Genomic DNA, 20,755 nt, shown 5'->3' with positions numbered 1-20,755 from the left:
CTGGAGCTCTTTATGGAATGTCCCTTCCCGCTCGGCAGTGTTCTAAGCACAGGCTAAGACGCAGTGGCGAACCAGACACATTGCCCCCTTTCGTGGGCTTGTATTCTAGTGGTTAGTGCTCTCAAGAACACTGATGCAGTGAAAGGGGGAAAGAAAGGCTGTTTTAGAGGGAGGAGGCTGTTGGCGATGGTGTGGTTGAAGAATGCCTCTAAGTGAGGCATTTGGGCAGAGGCTTCGGGGAGCAAGCCAGGAGGATAGGACTTTTTTGTGTTGGGGGCAGGGGTCTTGTTCCCTGCTGTGTCCCCCGCCACCCCGGGATGGTGTAGTGACCTACAATCAATATTTCTTTAATGACTTGTCGAGGGAATCTAGGAGAGGAGCAGGTGGAGATAACACCAAATGTAAAGCCCCCGTGGCAGGAACACGCTCTACGGCACATTTGAGGACTAACACTGTCCCTTGAGGAGATCCCTGCCTGTGTGGCAGGACCGAGGCTTCCAGATAGTGGTAGTTTCGGCCAATCACCTCTCTTCTGCTGCTTCTAGGAATAGCAGCAGAGACAGGCCGAGGCCCACCCTTTCCCCCCATCCACCTTGAGTGTTTTGCATGTCTGGAATCTTTTGCCAGAGAATAGAGACCCTGACGGGTGAAGGCGAGAGTGCACCCAGGCTAGCCTCCCACCCTGCACCTCACTCTCTTCCTCTGAGTCTCCGCCGTGGCCTTGCCCCTTCTGCTTGCTCTTGTCCAGTCAGGGGAGCTCACCAGCTCGCAAATGCAGGCCGTTATTTTTTTAATGATCGCTTTTGTTAAAACTGATCTTTGTAACTTGTGCCTGGAGGTTGGCCTCTTAATCCACCTAGAATAAATTTGTTCCTCCTTCCAAATAGCAGCCTTTTAGATTTGAATCCTAGGATTTTACAGCAGGAAAGGGCTTTGAAATCCTTCAGTCCTACTCTATGGCGTTACAGTCGAGAAAATAAGGGCAGAGGATAGGAGGTTTTTTCATGCTCAAGGTCACGCCACTTGATCATTAGTGGGAGAGCTGGGTCTACAGCCTGGTCTCTGGACTTCTTTTTGCAGGCAGTGCCAGTTCTATAATACCAGTCTGCCCTTAAGTTTTATCTAAATTAAGTGTCATCGTGTTTGTTTATTCAAAATTTGGGAATGAAATAGGAACTTAAAAGTAGAAACTTAAGCAGATACTTAAACTCATAAAAAAGAATTTTTCTGTTCTTTTCTAATGAGAATAGTCATCTAGTAAGGTCACTCTCCTGCACTTCATATCTTTTAATTTTTATTTGTCCGTCTTTAGTTTAGTCCCATGAAAGACTCAAGAGCCCCAACGTTGGCCAAAGCTGGTGTTAGAAGCTTTGATGTTTGACTTCATCCAGATGAATTTAGGAGGGAAAAAGGACTTACCAAAAAGGAATTCCTCTGTTAATTTGCTTAATATATAAGCATGCATTCTCTAAATAGATCTTTGTTTTCTAAAATATTTTAAAGCTTCATTGGGTTTTACCCCCTTTAAGTAGAAGGTAGCGATTATAGCCATTTTAGATTAGATTTAAGGCGCTGACTATCTGTCAGTTCCTGTGCATTCCATTAGGACTGGATTTTTTTGGCATGTTAGAGCAGAACTGAAGACTGAGAGCAGGCTGTTGATTTCTCTTTTGTTTTGCGCTGATGCGCATGAAACCAAAAGAAGAAAATTCCATAAGGTGAAGAGGATGCTTCTACAAGCAGTTCTGATTGTGGAGGGAATACAAGCAAATGACGTGTGTGGGTCAAAACCTAATACACTTTTCTCTCAAGTATTCATGTGAACGAAAGGGTACTTTGACCTACATTGGATGGGTAGCTTTGTAGTTTTCTATAAAGCTTGAGTCAGGGTTTCTCAGCCTTGGCAACCTTAGTTTCTCAACTACTGACATTTTGGGCTGGATAATTTTTTGTTGTGAGGGGCTGTTCTGTGCGTTGTAGGATGTTTATCATCATCCCTGGCCTCTAGGTGCCAGTACCCCCTTCCCACCGCTTCCCCCAATTGTCACAACTAAAAATGTCTCTAGACATTGCCTTATATGTCTCCTGGGGGGCAAAATCACCCTTGGTTGAAAACCACTTGTTTAAGTCGTTCTTAAAGTATTTGAAAATAATATGATTTAAAAAAATGACATTTGACTTACAGTGGAGAAATCCCGGAGATCCAGCAAGTGGGTGTGTGCCCTTTTCTCCTTTGTCCGGGCATCCACCCCCTGCTGTCTGCGAGCTGTCATGGAAACAAACCCTGTAGCTAACTGGCGCTGGGAGTGAAGGCGGCTTGGAGCCCTGGATAAAGGCTGACCAGGATATTTTGATTTGATTCTTTCTCTCCAGGTTTGATTTTATCCTTGACAGTGTTGGTGGATCCACTGAAACATGGGCTCCAAACTTGCTCAAGAAGTGGTCAGGAGCCACGTATGTGACTTTGGTGACTCCTTTCCTCCTGAACATGGACCGGTTGGGCATAGCGGACGGCATGTTGCAGACAGGCGTCACCGTGGGCTCTAAGACATTGAAGGTAGGGGGAGGGTCTTGGTTGGTGAGAGCAAGCAGGCGCCTGGGGCTTCTGGAATTTGGTTGCCTCCTAGCCAGTTTCTTTTCTCATGGAGCCAGCACAGCACAGTGGCTGCAAGCAGGGCTCCGGAGTCACGTACTGACGGGGTACAAATGCTGGCCTCCACTTGGTAGCTGTGTAGCCCCGTGCAAGTTACTTAGCGTCACTAAGCCTCAACATGTTCACCTGAGAAATGAGGCTAATGGTGTATCTCCCTTGCTGTATGTTGTAAGGATTAAATGAGATAATCTACCCATGTGAAGAACTTGGCACAATGCCTGGTACCCAAGACGCTCTTATTAAATATTAGTCTTTATTTATTTATTTTAAACATTTATTTATTTATTTTTGGCTGCTTTGGGTCTTCGTTGCTGCTCACGGGCTTTCTCTAGTTGCGGTGAGCGGGGGTTACTCTTCGTTGCGGCGTGTGGTGACTTCTCTTGTTGTGGAGCATGGGCTCTAGGTGCATGGTAGTTGTGGCACGCGGGCTCACTAGTTGTGGCTCGCGTGCTCTAGAGCACAGGCTCAGTAGTTGTGGCGCACGGGCTTAGTTGCTCGCGGCATGTGGGATCTTCCTGGACCAGGGCTCCAACCCATGTCCCCTGCATTGGCAAGCGGATTCTTAACCACTGCGCCACCAGGGAAGTCCCGTTAAATGTTAGCCTTTATTATTAGCTATTATTACCGCTCCTGATTCCATCTGGTACACCTTCCGCTTTTTTCTTGTCTGCACCTGATGGCTCTCTGTTTCACTGTCTTAATATATACAGTCTCTTGTATATGAAGGCAGAAGCTTCATTAAGACAGCGTAGAGCTGGCTGTTTTCATGGTAGTAACACTGGGATATGCCAGTGACTCCCAGACTGGGGCTTTCGGACCCTTAGAGGTCCATGGGAATTTTTTTTTTTTTTTTTTAAAGCAGAGGATAGGATTTTTTTTTAAAAAAAAATAAATTTATTTATTTATTTATTTATTTTTGGCTGTGTTGGGTCTTCGTTTCTTTGCGAGGGTTTTCTCTAGCCTTGGCAAGTGGGGGCCACTCTTCATTGCGGTGCGCGGGCCTCTCACCGTCGCAGCCTCTCTTGCTGTGGAGCACAGGCTCCAGACGCGTGGCTCAGTAGTTGTGGCTCACGGGCCCAGTTGCTCCGGCGGCATGTGGGATCCTCCCAGACCAGGGCTCGAACCCGTGTCCCCTGCATTGGCAGGCAGATCGTCAACCACTGCGCCACCAGGGAAGCCCCATGAGAATTTTTTTGAATTTCAAAAGCCTAAAGGGGCTTCCCTGGTGGCGCAGAGGTTAAGAATCCGCCTGCCAATGCAGGTGACACGGGTTCGAGCCCTGGTCCGGGAAGATTCCACATGCCGTGAAGCAACTAAGCCTGTGCGCCACAACTACTGAGCCTGCGCACTAGAGCCCGTGCTCCGCAACAAGAGAAGCCACCGCAATGAGAAGCCTGTGCACTGCAACGAAGAGTAGCCGCCCGCTCACCACAACTAGAGAAAGCCCACGTGCAACAACAAAGACCCAACTCACCAAAAAATAAATAAATAAATAAATTAATTAATTAATTAAAAAAAAAACTGAAGGAAATTGTATTCTTCCGTCAGTGAGCCTACGAAGACTAATGGAACCATCATGCTTCTTCTGGAATTGTATCAACTTGTCTTGACAGTACATGTCCCATGTGAATCAGAAACTCTAACTATTGATGGCATTCTGGGGGTTTCAAAGATTTGATTAGTCAGCCTGATTTTGTTAACAGGGCCGTAAGGAGCTGTGTCACCCAACTGAACACATCCCGTGCATGGTGGGCCTTGAAGACTAGTGCAGATCAGCCCGTACAGGACTGATAGCAGAGCTTCAGAGTCTGCTCTCTACCCGACATGGCAGTGGTGACAGAGGCTTATAATTTCATGTTATGCACTGTTGATAATTACAGCTTATGGGTTTAAAATCTGAATTAGTGTTGAAATGGAATAAGTGACAAGAAAATATACATTCTGTTTTTTTTTTAATTAGACAAAATACTTCAGGCTCAGGAAAAAGGCAGTAGAAGGTTCCTCAAGGGTGAAAAGGTTGTGAGTCATGTCGACCTAGCCAGCACTGCCATGTATTTGCAAGGTGACTGGCTTGATAATTATCTTTAGCTTCTTCTTGATTCTCGAAATTAATTTGGAACCTTTTGCGGGGTGAAGTTTAGGACTTTGGTCTCTTGAAGGCTGTGTACTAAGTCCTTAGAGGTGGTGAAGAAGAGCTGTGATGGAGGAGACTGCTGCTCAGTCCTTAGGAGCTGGGTCTGGGTGACAGTACTGAACACACCGGGCACTGTGGTCCGGGTTCTTTAGTTTCACTTGGTTCAGACGGCAGCCAGAAGCAGTGTCCACGGGGCACTTTGTGGTGGAGGAAGGAATCTTAGCTGTCCTTTGTCTCTTCTTTCTCTTTTCATGAAACTCGGGCTTCCCAACTGCTTTAGGATATAAGTTTAAGTTTTCCATAAAATTTCACAGTTTGAATTGCAGTGAGACCTCTTACACGTTAAGCTTCAGAGCTATCCTCTGAGAGTAAGACAGGCATAGCTCTCTTCGTTTCCCTTTCCCCCGTCTTGAAAGATGATAGTGGTAATCTCACGTGAAAACCTTTTAAGTAGTTTCTGATGTCTTTCTGAGAATGTGCACAGTTAAAGCCTCATTGTAATGCCTGCCTGCTTTGGTTTACCCTCTCCTGTAATGGCCTGGAAAACCTACACAGACCTCTTAGAGCAGAATATAAAAATTCTGCCATTGCAGACCAAATGTTTCACTTTACAGGGCAACCTGCTGTAACGGAATTATAGATATGGCAGTTATGACCACCACCGTTCCTCTTTAGAACTCTAAACAATGATCAAAAGGTTTTAATTATAGTCTATAAAACCAGTCCTATGGAGAAGTACATGAACAGGTCTTCTGTGATTGTAATTAACTGGACCTGCTCTAAGCTTGGGACAGTCCCAGTGCCTCTGGTGTCTAGCCACCTAAGCCTTCAAATGTGTTTTTGTTTGTTTGTTTGTTTTTTAGTTGTCTAGACCAATGCTTCCTGACCTCTTTCATGCTCTGACACGCAGAGAAAATGACAGTATTTGAATAGCATATCGAGACCATGCTGGGCCAAGAGCAAACTACCTGGAGGCTTGCGTTAGCCCAGGCTCTGCCCTGCTACTCCGAGGGCTTGTCATACCTATTCTAGGGTGAGCTTGGCTCTATTTACATCTGTGTCCTGAGATAATGATCAATGGTGACCCCTTTAACTCTTACAGTTGTTCCAGGTTAGACAATAAGGGTCACTCAGCCAAACCAGTAAGCTGTTCCTGGTGCACTCATTGCGAAGCTCTGCCTAGACTACAGCTTGGGTTTGTCGTCTCTCCACAATCTTAAACTCTATTTGCATTGCCCCAGTCTTTCCTCAGTAAGCTTTATTTTCAGCACTAGGTAAATATTTATCAAATATTTTCGATGAGTCAGGCACCTTACATACATTCTCATTTAGTCTCTCCAGCCCCCCTGTCAGCTAGGTGGTGGTACCTCCATTCTACAGGCTGGGAAACAGGCTGAAAGTGGTAGCTTGACCTAAATAACACAACTGTCAAGGCCTGAGGTAGAGTAGCAGGGGAGTTCCACTGCACCTCCCAGCTTCATGCCGTGATGGTAGCTGATCATCATGCTGAGATTGTGTGGTGAGCTCAGTGGAGAAAGTCTGAGCTCGCCCAGCAGTTGGGGCAGGTGCAGGGAGGGAGGCGGCAGGGAGGTACTGGCTGGTCCCCCTCCTGCCCCTGGGTCGCTCCCGTCTGATGAAGTTTAGTTGGGCAGGTGGTTGAGGTATCACTGAGAACCTCAGCTCACTTGCTGTTTTTTTGTTTGTTTGTTTGTTTGTTTGTTTGCGTTACGTGGGCCTCTCACTGTTGTGGCCTCTCCCGTTGCGGAGCACAGGCTCCGGACGCGCAGGCTCAGCGGCCATGGCTCACGGGCCCAGCCGCTCCGCGGCATGTGGGCTCTTCCCGGACCGGGGCACAAACCCGTGTCCCCTGGATCGGCAGGTGGACTCTCAACTACTGTGCCACCAGGGAAGCCCCATTCACTTATTTATGAAACATATATGGAGCATCCACTGTCTGTCAGTCACTGTGCTGAGGTGCTGGGTGTACAGCTCATTGTGGCAGCATGAAATGGGAAAGCAGTTTGTCTGTCTTAGTCATCCAGGCAATACTTTTCCCAAAATTTGCATTTAGTCACATTTCATCCTTTCCTATATTTGACACGTTTTGTTTTCTTTTTAGCATTTCTGGCAAGGAGTCCATTATCGCTGGGCTTTTTTCATGGCCAGTGGTCCATATCTAGATGACATTGCAGACCTGGTGGATGCGGGAAAGGTAAGTGTATTGCCAGGGCGTCCCTTGTCATCTTGGTGACCTGCCCAGCAAGCCTAGTCAATGGGAACTCTGCAGAGGTAGGCTCGGCCACTGTCCACGCTGCCTTACACGCCGAGTTTAAGTGCTGTGTTTTGGGTTCTGTCTCCTTGGGAATCACAGCCGTAGACTGCTGCATTTGAGACAGCGTGTACACCATCTAGTGCAGCCCCTTTGGTCTGTAGATGAGAGGCAGCCCCAGAAAGCGTATGTGATTTTCCCAAAGACACTTGGTTAGATGGTAGCAGAGCTGGGATCTACAGCTGGGCTGCTGCTATTTTGATAATGGTCCTGAAGAGAAGGCACCGTGAAGGCATTTGTTGCACAAAGGTGGGGATACACTTGTGAGTTTACAGTTGAATTGCTTCTTGAGCTTCTTTAGTCTGAGGGTGAGGCTGCTTTGGAGGCAAGCAGATTTCCAGATGAGCAAGGAGATCAAACACTGTGGAATCTAAACAGAACTGGACTAGAAGTTAGGTCCCTGGGTCTCCTGTTCCCAGGCCAGTGTAATAAAATCGGCAAATCAATGGTATGTCTGAGAGGGTCAGTGGGCAGGATGTGATTCAGGATTGATGGTGATTTTGGTAGAGACGGCTGGTGTTTCTGTCTATTCGAGTCTGTCCTGCAGCAGACTTGGTGGGGAGGGACTACAGCTTGGAGCCTGGTCAGCCCTTTTTGGGTGTCGAAAGGGCTCTTAGGGCTGATGGCAGTTGAAAGACTCCTTAGCTACCACCTGCCTATTTAACTTCTTACGTGGTTTTAATGGCTCAGACATGCCACCTCTGGAAGAATAACCCAGAAGGCAAACTCATATTCTGGTACTGATATTTGTGATTTTATTGAGAAATTATATGGAATTATAAATGAAGGGAGGGCTTCCCTGGTGGCGCAGTGGTTAAGAATCCGCCTGCCAATGCAGGGGACATGGGTTCGAGCCCTGGTCCGGGAAGATCCCACATGCCGTGGAGCAACTAAGTCCGTGCGCCACAACTACTGAGCCCGCGCTCTAGAGCCCGCGAGCCACAACTACTGAGCCCACGTGCCTAGAGCCTGTGCTCCGCAACAACAGAAATCACCACAATGAGAAGCCCGCGCACCACAACAAAGAGTAGCCCGCGCACCACAACAAAGAGTAGCCCCTGCTCATTGCAACTAGAGAAAGCCTGCGGGCAGCAACAAAAACCCAACTCAGCCAAAAGTAAAAAAAGTAAATAAATTAAATAAATAATAAACAAATGATTGGAGAGGCTTATGTACCCTAGAGGGTTGCATGAAGTCATAGATAAAATGATTCTCATTTTATAGATGAGAAAACTGGCTCAAAGGGATAAAGGGACATGCTCAAATTTGTAGACGTGGGACCAGAACTCATACCTCTGCCCCCAGTCCTGTGCTTTTCCCTCCTCACCATTAAGCTGCATTCTTTGTGCTTGAAGCTGATCTAGGACTTTAGCTTAAATTGACTTGTCCTTGTCATTTTGCACTGGGCAGGGAAAGGGTCTGGAGCAAGTCTAGCATCACACCACGTGATCCTTGCTAAGCCATATGGAAAGAGCCCCTTGAAATGGGTTTTGTTGTGTTGGCACCTGCCCCTCGCTGGCCCATCTCATCTTTCCATTTTGGTTTGGGAAAAAAATGTTTTTAGGAACTACTGGCTGCTTTTTGTGCATTTAGTTTTTTTTATTCTATTTCAGCCAAGGAACTTATGATAGAAAATGGCCCACTACTATTTCCCAAATATTTTGGTTCCAAGTTTGCTTGCCTCTTCTCAGACTTCTAAGTCTTGATGTGTACTGGGTAGACAGGAGCTCAGCCTTGTTGTGACTGCAAGCTGTCTGCCTTGTTGTGGCTGCAATGTGCCTCTCTGCAGGGATCTCCCCATATCCCACAGGGATGCTTATTTTATTTCTAGGGAGAAGGAAATGAGCCATCATCAGATAATATGGCCCATAGTTCTGCATAGTGCTGAATGGGGATGGAGCCTCATCATTAGAGAGGTCCCTGTCCTCCAGAAGTCACCACACTTGTCCTGACGTTGGCTCCAGACTGTCCACATGCTTATCATTGCTCTTTTGTGTTCAAAATATTGTGACGCTCTCTCTACCTAGAAATTACTATTTATGCAACAAAGAGAGGTGTTTGTGTACGTGTCCCTATTGAATTTGGTGGATAACTGGTGGAATGGCTGAAAGAGGACATGCTAGAAATAATGATGCCCTTCAAGTGACCTCCTCCAAGGGTGAGTGAGGAGATGTTCCTTTGGCCTTTGATTCTCTTCTCACCAGGGTGGGCTCAGGAGTCGTTTCTGACAGTGAAGGGCTCTGGGACTCTGGCGGTTGATATGTGACACTGGATCCACGAAGAGGTCAGCTGTGCTGTGCATCCTGCTTCTTTGTGGGTGTGAGAGGTTGTTGCCTGTCTACACTGTAAAGTTGGAAAGGATAACAGAACAGATCTGCTTACCCACTGTGTGGTTAGTAAAGACTAAAGTTGGACGAGGACACTGCAATCCTTCCAATCTTTGGCTGAGTGCTTAATGAATCTAATTAGCAGGTATCCGATAGAGGGGCTGGAGTTGTTTTTTTTTTTTTTTTTAAAATAATTTTCTCGTTAAAGTTGTACCTTTCTCTTAATTATTTTGGCACAATCAGGCTTTTCTGTTTCTTTTGTTTTAAATTAATTAATTTATTTATTTTTGCTGTGTTGGGTCTTCGTTTGTGTGCAAGGGCTTTCTCTAGTTGTGGCAAGCGGGGGCCACTCCTCATCGCGGTGCACGGGCCTCTCTTGTTGCGGAGCGCAGGCTCCAGACGCACAGGCTCAGTAGTTGTGGCTCACGGGCCCAGTCTCCCCGCGGCATGTGGGATCCTCCCAGACCAGGGCCCGAACCCGCGTCCCCTGCATTGACAGGCAGACTCTCAACCACTGTGCCACCAGGGAAGCCCTGGAGTTGTTTTTTGACAGTGTGAGGCCATGAACCAGAAGAGGCTACTCTTAAAATACTTTAAGCTTTGGGATGAATAATACATTTGTAATATTCAAAATCCAAAAGGTAGGAAAAGTTATTTCATAGACTCTCCCTTTGACTCCTGTCCCTCAGTCATGGAGATTCTCCTTGTCAGGGCCCCAACATTACCAGTATTTTGGGCATTCCAAAGATGTTTTGTGATTCAGTAGGGTGAAACAAAAAAATGATTTATAATTAGCACAGTGAGGTTAATGGGCTGCTACTGAAGCTGTGCCTTATGCCTGAAGTATATTGGCATTTTCTCCTAAGCACAATAAACATTTCCTGTTTTTATACTATTTAGCAAACTGTTTTTGGTGGGGTGCCTACCACAATGCATGGGGCACACATATACAATGGAATATTACTCAGCCATAAAAAGAAATGAAATTGAGTTATTTGTAGTGAGGTGGATGGACCTAGAGTCTGTCATACAGAGTGAAATAAGAAAAACAAATACCATGTGCTAATGCATATATGTGGAATCTAAAAAAAAAAAAAAAGGTACTGATGAACCTAGTTGCAGGGCAGGAATAAAGAGGTAGACATAGAGAATGGACTTGAGGACATGGGGTGGGAAGGGTAAGCTGGGATGAAGTAAGAGTAGCAGTGACATATATACACTACCGAATGTAAAAGAGTTGGCTGGTGGGAAGCAGCAACACAGCCCAGGGAGATCAGCTCGGTGCTTCACGCTGACCTAGAGGGGTGGGTGGGAGGGTGGGAGGGTTGGGATAGGGAGGGTGGGAGGGAGGCTCAAGAGGGAGGGGATATGGGGACATGTATAGGCATATGGCTGATTCGCTTTGTTGTGCAACAGAAACTAACACAGCATTGTGAAGCAATTATACTCCAATAAAGTTCTATTAAAAAAAACACTTAAAAAAAAAAGACATGAAAGAAACTTGAAATACTGGTTGCTGCACCTGAGGAGGGGAACTAGATGGCTGAGGATCAAGTATGGGAGGGAGATGTTCCTTCATACCCTTTCATGTTTTTGAGTATGTGTACGCACATGTGTGTTCGTGTACTTATTAAGGCCATTGGAGTCCACAGGTCCATTCAGGATCCTAGGTGACCAGCCAAGCTTCTTGGTTGAGCGATGATGTGAGTATCTCGGTTTATTTACTTTAGCCAGCATTAGAATAGTTCCTGTGGAACTTATTTGAATTTAATTCAAAACAGTTACTGAGGGCTAGTGGGCACTTTGTTTCACCCAGTAGTGTGTGGAGAGATGCGTTGGTCACGCTGAATTACATCCTGAGCAGTGCTGTCCACTAGAACTTTCTGCAGTGATAGAAATGTTCTCTGTCTGCATTGTCTAGTGTGGTAGCCACTAGCCGTATGTGTCTGTTGAACACTTGAAATGTGGCTAGTGCAACTGAGGGACTGAATTTTTCATTTCATTTACTTTTGGTTAATTTAAATTTAAGTAGCCCCATGTGGCTCGAGGTTAACCATTTTGGACAGTGCAGCTTTAGAGACAGTGTAATAAGTTCTGAGGCAAATGATTTCCCAGACCCGCCTTGGGATGGCCAGGCCCTAGTTTTGAAATGAACTGTATTCCACAACTTTGAACTCCTTATTTGCAGCTGGATTTTTTCTCCCATAGAAAAGAAAGTAACGGCTAGGGACTGAGTCCCTGGGACCACTACGAGAGTGTTATCTTGCCAGATGTGGTAGGTACCTCAGAGCCTTGATGCTACTGAAGTTTTCAGACGCCACTGAAATTGTTTCTATGGGGAAACATAGGCCGAGTTTCTCCCCTCACCTTCTGGCTAGAAGGAGTGCCTATTTTTAGGGGGGCCTAGGGACAAGTCCTGGGATGCACATTTACTGCCTTGGAGAGTACCCTCCCCCCGCCCAATCTCACCTCCTATCTTCCAGCCTTGAGTTTTCCATCTGGGGCCAGGAAGTTCAGAAATAGCAAGTCGGAGCAAAGCCCACCTTTTCCTTCTTCATATCTGCTTAGTTTAAGCCCCCTTCTTCCCCTTTATCCCAACCCAGGAAATACTACTCATCCTGTGGCAGAGCTCAGGGCCACGCCTATCCCAGAGGCGGTGCTGGCGCTGTGTCCTGCCGCCCTGCGCTGGGGCCCGTCCACAGGCGTGAGGACAGGGATCGCCAGGAGCCTTTAGGTCTCCCTGGGTCTCTGTCATCGGCCTCTGTCTCCTTGCACACCCCACCCTCTGAGATCAGTATCTGTGCCCCGTGGAGGCTGCGGCCGAGGGTCTGGGGAAGAGGTGACAGACTTGGGCTTCCCTCCCCCAAAACACCCCCATGCCATGCAGTGACGACATCGGGTGTCTGGGACCCTCAGTCTGCTCCTCTGCTATGAGCTCTGACCTTGCACTTAGCACGTGAACACCTGCGCTTCAGTTTCCTAATCTATCCAACAGGCTGGCTCAGAGGCTCCCCCGCTTCAAGCTCTGCTGTTCTGTGATTTGCGCAGGGAAGTGGGGATTGAGGGAGAGCCTCTCTGCAGGCCACCGTGCCTGCCTGGGTGCCATCCTCTCTCCACCAGCTCTCCGAAGCTCCTGTGCTGAGAGGGTTTCTGCCTGAGAGGCAGGGAGGCTTGCCCAGTGGCTGATGAGCAACAGTGTTCTGAGGCCACACCAGGGAGGTTGAGGTTCCCATGGTCCCTATTCTCATGGAAGGGATGTCAGGCAGCGGGTGCCAAACCCCGGGGCCTGGTTTTGTGCAGCCTTTGTTTAGGAAGGGAAAGGACAATCAGAGCGCCTGAATTTGGGCCTGAGACTGGGATGAATGCTGCAGCCGTGGACTCCCGGTCAGCTGTGCGCCCCGCGCGTCCGCGTCGCCCTCGAGTGTGGTATCAAGCCCGCCGCTTTATACCAGGGCTCCCTGAGCCGGCCAGACTACAGCAGTGTCATCACATAAATGTCCCCACCTCACCGTGAGTAACCTTTCTTTCCCCTCTCTGGATTTTTGCTCTGATCCCTTTGTCCATAGCAAACAAGCATTCCAGGTCTGATGTGAGGCTGTGTGTAGACACTGCCTCATTATCCTGTTAATCTCTGTTTGCTGTCATATATTCAGCCAACAGTGGCATTTGCCTGCCTGTTAATTGAAAGCCTCTTTTTCATTGTCACTTACGGGAAGAACTGAATGCCCGTTATGCTACAGTCAGCCCTGTGGGATTATCCGCCACAATAGGCCTGACCAGCCAGATTAAAGTGTGCCGTCGCTGTGGGCTGCCTGGGTCATCAGTTCAGGGTCTGTCTCTCCGGTCAGGTTCTAAAGTGGACGGAGCTAGGTGGGCGGGCCGCTCATCCTGGAGTGGAGCAGGTGGATTCCCGTTCCTTTGTGACCTCTCGTAACGCCGCTGCTGGTGTCCGGTGCTCAGTGACAACGAATGGGTGTTATTGCCTCCTTTCTTTTCTTGATGTCTCTCTCTGGTGCCTGCTTTGTGTGCCTGCTCTGCGTCAGTGCCTGGCACTTAGAAGGCAGACAGTCTTTGTGGAGTGGGTGAATGTGCATGGTACAAGTCAGGAACCCTAAGCATAAGGCAAAAGGCTGCAGTGATTGCCTCCCTGATGTGCAGAAAACTCACCTCCACCCCTAGAGATTCTTAGTTCTAACAGGAGACCAAGGACTCGGCATTTTAAGCATGCATTCAGTTGATTCCTTTTCAAGTAATCAGCATCCAAAAAGCAGTGTCCCAGCAGCTTAAAGGAGAGGGACAGGTTCGGGAGGTTTTGGGTGGCACATGCAGGGAACAACTTGGATGCATTCCACTCTTTTACCAGACAAGGCAAGCAGATTTCCTCTAACAAGCCAGCTCAGATCTGTTCTGTTCACAGTGGCCGCCATGCTGGGGGAGGCTGAGGTCACCCTCAGCTTGCTGGAGAGTGCCACGATTATTCATCAGCGATGTCCTCCACAGGTGCAGATGGGAGTGGTGGCCTATGGACCATGCAGCTGCTATCTTGGTGGCCTGGACTGGATCCTCAGGTGGCGCAGTCTGTTAGCATGAGGCAGGCCAGCCAAGATGCAGGCTGTGATGAATCATTATAATCCTTGGCTACCTTTCCCTCCCCTTAAGATTTTAGGAGTAGATGTAGAAAGCAGCCGCTGATATACGAAAGGCTTATTAGTGCGTAGTGGAGAGAGCACAGACTCTGGCACCAGCTTGAATCCTGCTTTACCACTTAGCAGTTATGGGACGTTGGGCAACTTACTTAACTCTGCGCCTTAATTTATTCATCTGTAAAATGGGAATAATAATAGTACCTACCTCATAAGGTGGTTGTAGGGATTAAATGAGGTAAAATATACAGTGCACTTAGAAGAGTGCCTGGTACATAGTGAGGACAGTATGTGCTAGCTGTGAATTTTATGAGCTTATCGTGGTTTGTGGGTACAAAAGAATTTTCAACTCTGGAGAAGGGAACTTTTGGAGTCCGAGACGCTCTCTGGTGGCAGGGCTGTGAAATTCACACAAGAGCAAGGTCTATCGGGTGCATCTGAACACAAGAGCACGTACTTCTTCCTCTTTTAAAAGGGAAAAGGTTACGAGACGTAGGCTTATGCCTTCTGACAACTTATACCTGCCTGTGGAGCAGTGGCAGGTAGTTCACTGAAAGAGCCAGTGGATAGTTACTGATTTTTGCTTGAAGTTTTGAAAAGGATGAGTTCAGTTGGATTCGTGCATAGGGAGAGGGCGCTAACTGGTCCTAGTTTCAAAGGAGGTTGCTGGCAGTACTAACGATACAGTAAAAAGAACCAGCAGCACTCAAGCCTTTATGTGTGCTGGCTGAGCTGGCGTTCCTGTAAATTCCAACTAGCTGCTGTGTGGCTTAGCAAAGCCCCTAGGGCAGCTGCAGCCAGGGAAGGGCCACAGAGCCCACGCAAGACTCTCGCTGCCATTATCTTACTGGTTTTCACCTAAGTGACACTTATTAAGCTCCTGCTGTGTGCCTAGCATTGTTCTGGGTGTTGGGGGGGCGGATATAAAAGAGGTGACGAGCCCACAGGTGCGCTAAGCTTTGACTGAGTAGACGGGCCAGGCAGTCAACAAATTGAAACAATTCGTCCCTCTTCTGTGCACTGCCTGTGAAGGGCCACGGGGACACACGCAGCGAGAACCTTGGGACGCCTTCTTTGGCGTTTACCACGCAGGACAGCGTGGCTGAGATGGGCACTGGGCTGTAGCAGGCCGTCTGTGAGGAGGGCCACACAGGCCCTGCGGCGGTTCAAAGAGAGGACGCGCCGCAGGCTCGGGTTGGGGCCGGGCGCCCGGCAGACATCGCAGAGGGGCACACGCCCCACGCTCAGACAGTGGCAGCTAGCCCGTTTTGGTAACGCGGGGTCCACGGAGGGTGGAGCTGGAACGGTAGTGGCCTTGGGATGCTGGCTTCGGCGCCGTGGAAGGGCCCTGAGCAGGGGAGCGAGGCGCCCAGCGTGGAGCCGGAGGAGGGTTACTGGTCGGCCTGGGCTCCCTTACACCGGAGACGCAAAGAGGCAGGAGAAGCCGGGGGCCAGCCGTCGTGCCGGCCCGCCTTGAGTTCCTGACCCGGGGGCACCCTGCAGACCGGACAGAGGCCCGTCCGGGCTGGGCACGCGACGCAACCAACTACTGACGTCACCCGACTTGACCCACGTGGCTCTTCTCACCTGCTCGTCAACCTTTCTTGTGTTTTACAGATTCAGCCAGTTATTGAGAAAACCTTTCCGTTTTCTAAAGTTCCAGAAGCCTTCCTGAAGGTAGAAAGAGGACATGCACGAGGAAAGACCGTCGTCAGCGTCGTTTAAATAAACACTCAGTTTGGTGCCTGTGGGCTCTTATTTGGTGAGTGCCTGTAGGCCCCGACTCTTTTCCAGCCGTCCCTTTCCAGCTTAGACTAGAAGTTCCATGAAGTAAATTTAGCACACACACGTTTCTGCCAGTCATTTCCTGTCTTCTGAGCTGAGCAGAGACTGGTTTTATAGCCACAGTCCCACCCTCTGTCATCACCTTGCTCTGCCCAGAGCGTCCTCGCGTCACCTGCCCCGACGCAGCCGCGCACTCCTGTCCGCCGAGCTCCTCCGTGCCAAGCGCAGGAGATACACACGTAAGCAGGGACACGATATGAACATCTCTGCACTTGGACTTGTCTATAAAGTTGCTGAAAATTGCCTGTTTTTTTTTCAAGCTGTTCCTTTCACAGCAGATTTGCAAATTGTGGTAGCACCTTCTGTTCTAGTAGCTCGAACTCTGTTTTATCATCTTAGTGATTGTGAGAGATTCGAACTTGCAGCAGGTGGAGGGATGGCGGTGTGAAGAGCTTACTTAACGCTAATTCCTCCTTAGGGTCATAGTGAGCACTTTTCCCACTGGCCAAGGCTTCCTTTGATTTTCATCCCGTCTGCTCCAGTGTGCGGTCATAACAGCCCTCAGAGTTCTGAATCTCTTAGGGTCATATGTAAAAATCCCGCCAGCGATTTGGTTGTTTACACTTTTAGAAAATGAAAGGTGATGTAAAGTTTGTAACTTTTTAAAACCCTTTTTTGCATAAGGCTAGTCCTCTTTCGGCAACTGAAACGTGCTTCTCTGGGGACTTTTCTGTGGAAATTACCACCATTCCATTGGGGACCAGAGTTCTCCAGTTTGACCTGAAATGCTTGCGTTTAGGTATCTCGCCAATAAACCCGTTGCGGCTTTTGAGTCTCTAGTCTGTGCCCTCTGATCATTGACGGTAAGTGTCCAGTTCCCGCCACGATCCCCTCATTACTGCAGCTCAGCTGCTGTCGTTTGGCTTCTGATGTAGACCTGTGTGAGTAGCCTTCTACTTGTTTCTTCCTGCTAGACACTCGTTTGTAGTGTTGCATGAGGGTTTTTCTCTAGAATTGCTGTTCCCACCAGTACAAATTTACCTCAAGAGCAAGATGTTTTTCCAGGTGTGAATAAGCCCCTTTGGACTTCTCTGAATTCAACCTCAGCTCTTTCTCTGAGGCCTCCCAGTGGTAGTGAGGGGCATCTCTCGAGGGACGGCCTCACTTACCCTCATGTGCCCCTTCACCACTGAGTCTGGAAAGAGGGTAGTCAGAAAGCTCCCCCTGCTGTTATTCTAGCAGCTCAGAAACCCACCTTGTCCAGATCAGACCTTTGTTTCTAATCTGCCTGCGGACCCTCCCTGAAGTGTTACGAGGGCTAGAATGGACTCTCTCAGATTTCATCAATACAGTTAACCAGAAACAAGTTTATTCAAGAGATAAATTCAACACAGACTAGACAGTCTTACCCCCGCCTTACTGTAGTGAGACACACAAAGGCCTAAGGCCAGAGCTGTGCACCTAAGAACAAGGCGCATGGCAGCTGCTGGTGGACGTGTGCGAACATCTTAAAACTGAAGGTAAACCACTCTGATGGCCGCCACTGCCCACCACAGGCTCCAGCGGATTGGAAACATACTGAGTAGCTGAAAAGGAAACAAGATTTGTTCTTCCAAGCACCAGTATTCAGTGACGAGGACAACGACATGAGGACAAAGAGAGGAAGCGTGTATTCAAGGAATGTTTAGCAGTTTTGTTCAAACTAGAATCGCTGTTTGTTTGAACAGCACTGACCGACTGGGCCAGGGAATGTACAATCAGCAGCTAAATATTTTCAGTTTCCACTGAAATACTTGCTGCGTCTTAGGGTTCTCAGTTCTGAGATTTGGCCAACTAGGATTGCTTCAGTCTCCTTTCTTTCACTTTCTGGAGAGAATTGCTGGTCATCCTCTTGAGCCCTCCACACCTCTCGTTTCTGCTCCCAGAAGTACATGACCTGAGGCTGTGCCCCAGCAGTCATAGCAGGTGCAGGGCCATGGAGCCTCACAGGGAAGGCAGCCCTGTGCAGGCCTCGTGCCAGTGCAGCTGGACAGGAGGGCAGGAAATTGGGCTAAAAGACCTGAGTTTAGCAAAGGCCTGCGTAACGCTGCTTCAGAACTACCTGTAGATGAGTGAGGATGGGCTCATAAATTAGGTCATGGTAATGCTGTTTCAGGAGCATCTGCAAGAAAAGCACTAAACAGCACTCACATGTGACATTCTAGAGTGGGTTAAAATAATCCAGATCCTGCTAATAAATGTTAGCAGACATGGACATGCTATCTTTGTAAATTTACTAATTTTTTTAAAATGTATTTTTGGCTGCGTTGGGTCTTTGCTGCTGTGCATAGGCTTTCTCTAGTTGCGGCGAGCAGGGGCTGCTCTTCGTTGCGTGGGCTTCTCATTGCGGTGGCTTCTCTTGTTGCAGAGCACGGGCTGTAGGCACGCGGGCTCAGTAGTTGTGGCTCACGGACCCAGCCACTCTGCATCATGTGGGATCTTCCTGGACCAGGGCTCGAACCCGTGTCTCCTGCATTGGCAGGCAGATTCTTAACCACTGTGCCCCCAGGGAATTCCCCTAATTTTTAATATTAACAGAAACATTTTGTTTATACTTAGTTGCTTAAGGTAGGTCTGACTAGATAAGGCTTTCCCCACTTTGCTATATGGTCTAATTAATAAGTCCAGAAATCAGAAGATCAAGGACCAAAATTACAGGCCTAATAAATTATTTCTTCTCAGATGCTGAACAATCTCCTACCTTACAAACTTGAGCTTCTGTCCTTCCCTTTAAAGTGTACAGGACTTGTAGGTCTGCAAGGTCGGTAAGTTTGTTCTTGTTCTCTATCTTTGGATATAATTTAAAATGTACATAGTCTCGCTGCTAATGAGGCAACCTGTTTAAGCAGCTACTGAAAAAAAATGAAAGGGATGAAACAAGAGGAGGATAAATGACTGGTTTAAAACGATTACAGTCTTGAGAAGATGAGTGGTTGTCCTGGTCACGGCGGTGTGATTCAAGAGAGAATTTAGAGCTGTTGAAGGAGCAGGTCCACTTTCTTCTTGGCGCTTCTGTCTGCAGCCCTTGTTTTTTCTTTTTTGTTTGTTTGTTTAAATAAGGTAGCTGAAAGACCTCCAGAAATATTCCTCCTGCATTCTTTAATTCAGGTCTATAGGACCATGGCTTCCCACACTTGGGTTAACTTCTCTTTGCTGACACTGTTGAGGATAAGGTGATTTTGATCATACTGTGTACCCCCTGAAAGACAGAAGAGGAAAATGATAGAAGGAAACATGCCCACATGAAGGGGCTGTAGCAGACACAGTTTATCACAACACCAATGTAACAAGAGTAAGCAAAGTGTAAAACTGTGTGCCTCGAGGAGACAAAGCAGGGAGGAAAGCCCAGAAACGCACTGAGGGCTGAGAGGTTCCAGCCTCTGGGGGGTGATGTGTTAAAGCCCCATCATATGGCACCAGCGGGGGCGGGAGAATCTAGAAATGGGAAAAGGAGTAAAGAGATTGTGACAGATATTCAGTGGTGATAGTCAGCAAAAACAGCAGGCAGGCCTGAGTAGAATGGTCATCGGAACAAATTTTGCATGAACAACGAAAAATAGTTGTATTAGGTCAAAGGGGAGGTCTGAGTGACACCCAGAAGTATAGGCAGGGCAGCACTCCCACTTCTGGGAACCCACAGGCTGTGGTGTATAAAAATTCATAGCATTTAACATGCTGAGTTCCATTAGACTGTAAAACTAGTATGGTTTCCCTTTCACCAGAATATTTTTTTCCAAGGGTGCCTACTAGATATTTCAGATTCTTTAGCCTCATGGCCTCTTCTTTCAATGGAGAAATATCATTAACAAAAGAAAGGGTCATGTGATTTTTTTTTTTTTTCCCAGTGTGGAGTAAACAGATACCTTATCCTTTTCAGCATAAGCCTCTGTATCAACGTCATAGCACCAAGGACTCCATCAAAATTAAAATCTGTTCATCTTGCTGCAGGGTAAGTGCGACTGGTATTGCAATCACACCGCAGCCTCAGGCCACGAGGAATTAAACGTTCTTATTCTCTTTTAAAGCATTTACAAAACATCCAAAAGGTCTGAAAACTTACACAATAGATTTTGATAGGGAAGAGATCATCTCTTATGCATGCCCCTCTTCTAAGAAATTGGTTTATCATCATGGTAACTAAGAACCTCTGCACAGCTAGGTATAGGATAGAATACAAAGGCAAGGTGCCCTGGGCATTTTATGCTTAAGTTTGGGAAAAAAAGTCACCACCACCACAAACCCCACCATCTCCACTGAGACACAACACACTCCACTCCACTGAGATTTCAGCAAATATTAAGATCACAATGTCTTTTTTCATTCTTCAAGATTATAGTATCTTAAACATACTTTCTGTGTATATTACATCATAATTCTAATTAGAGTCATGACAACTAGAAAGTTCTTGAGAAATAATCTGATGCACTCTTTGCCTTTGGGGAGGATTAAAATCCTCACAGACTTTTTTTAAAGTGAGTGTGAATCAGCTTACACTGTTGTTATGATGTCTTTGGTCTGGAATAATACATGGATGTCTACCAAAACACCAGGAGATAGGTTAAAAGAAATAAATCTTACGGTAATATTAGTAGGTAACAAATGGTCAACAGTTGTAGCCAGTGAAAGTCACGGTCTCCTATTGAGAGATATATTTCTATCCCCCTTGCACAGTATGTGGGATGTGTGGCCCTACTCTCTCTTGTCCACAAGATGGCATCATTCTCCCACATTCTGAGACACTGAAACCAGTTTAACAAGTGATTATTGTAGCTACCATACTCGATATACTGAGAGTTCACAAACATACAGAACAGTATCCTTATTTCATAGACACTGGACTAATTT

The 20,755-nt window shown here is 47.4% G+C and overlaps 2 protein-coding genes across 6 annotated transcripts in view; one reads left to right on the top strand and one right to left on the bottom strand.

Annotated features, from left to right (window-relative positions):
* Window positions 1–16,817, top strand: part of RTN4IP1 (reticulon 4 interacting protein 1) — a 47,757-nt gene extending 30,940 nt beyond the window's left edge. For 2 of the 5 annotated variants that reach the window (XM_081250988.1, XM_081250992.1), the window contains exons 7-9: window positions 2,374–2,557; window positions 6,907–6,999; window positions 15,704–16,817. In XM_081250988.1, the coding sequence (XP_081107114.1) occupies window positions 2,374–2,557; window positions 6,907–6,999; window positions 15,704–15,811 (385 nt within the window). In that variant the 3' untranslated portion in view covers window positions 15,812–16,817. Of the gene's footprint in view, window positions 1–2,373; window positions 2,558–4,356; window positions 4,451–6,906; window positions 7,000–15,703 lie in introns of those variants that run through there. The other 3 variants (XM_081250989.1, XM_081250990.1, XM_081250991.1) reach the window with 3 other exon arrangements.
* Window positions 16,818–17,218: 401 nt separating this feature from the next.
* Window positions 17,219–20,755, bottom strand: part of CRYBG1 (crystallin beta-gamma domain containing 1) — a 60,793-nt gene continuing 57,256 nt past the window's right edge. Inside the window, exon 21 of the mRNA XM_081250986.1 lies at window positions 17,219–19,109. Coding sequence (XP_081107112.1) covers window positions 19,021–19,109 — 89 coding nt within the window. The 3' untranslated portion in view covers window positions 17,219–19,020. The remainder of the gene's footprint in view (window positions 19,110–20,755) is intronic.

This window comes from Mesoplodon bidens (genome assembly GCF_964165515.1).
Source record: "Mesoplodon bidens genome assembly, chromosome: 12".
Lineage (NCBI taxonomy): Eukaryota > Metazoa > Chordata > Mammalia > Artiodactyla > Ziphiidae > Mesoplodon > Mesoplodon bidens.
Note: the sequence above shows the minus strand (reverse complement) of the source record. Positions and strands in the feature narration are given on the sequence as shown.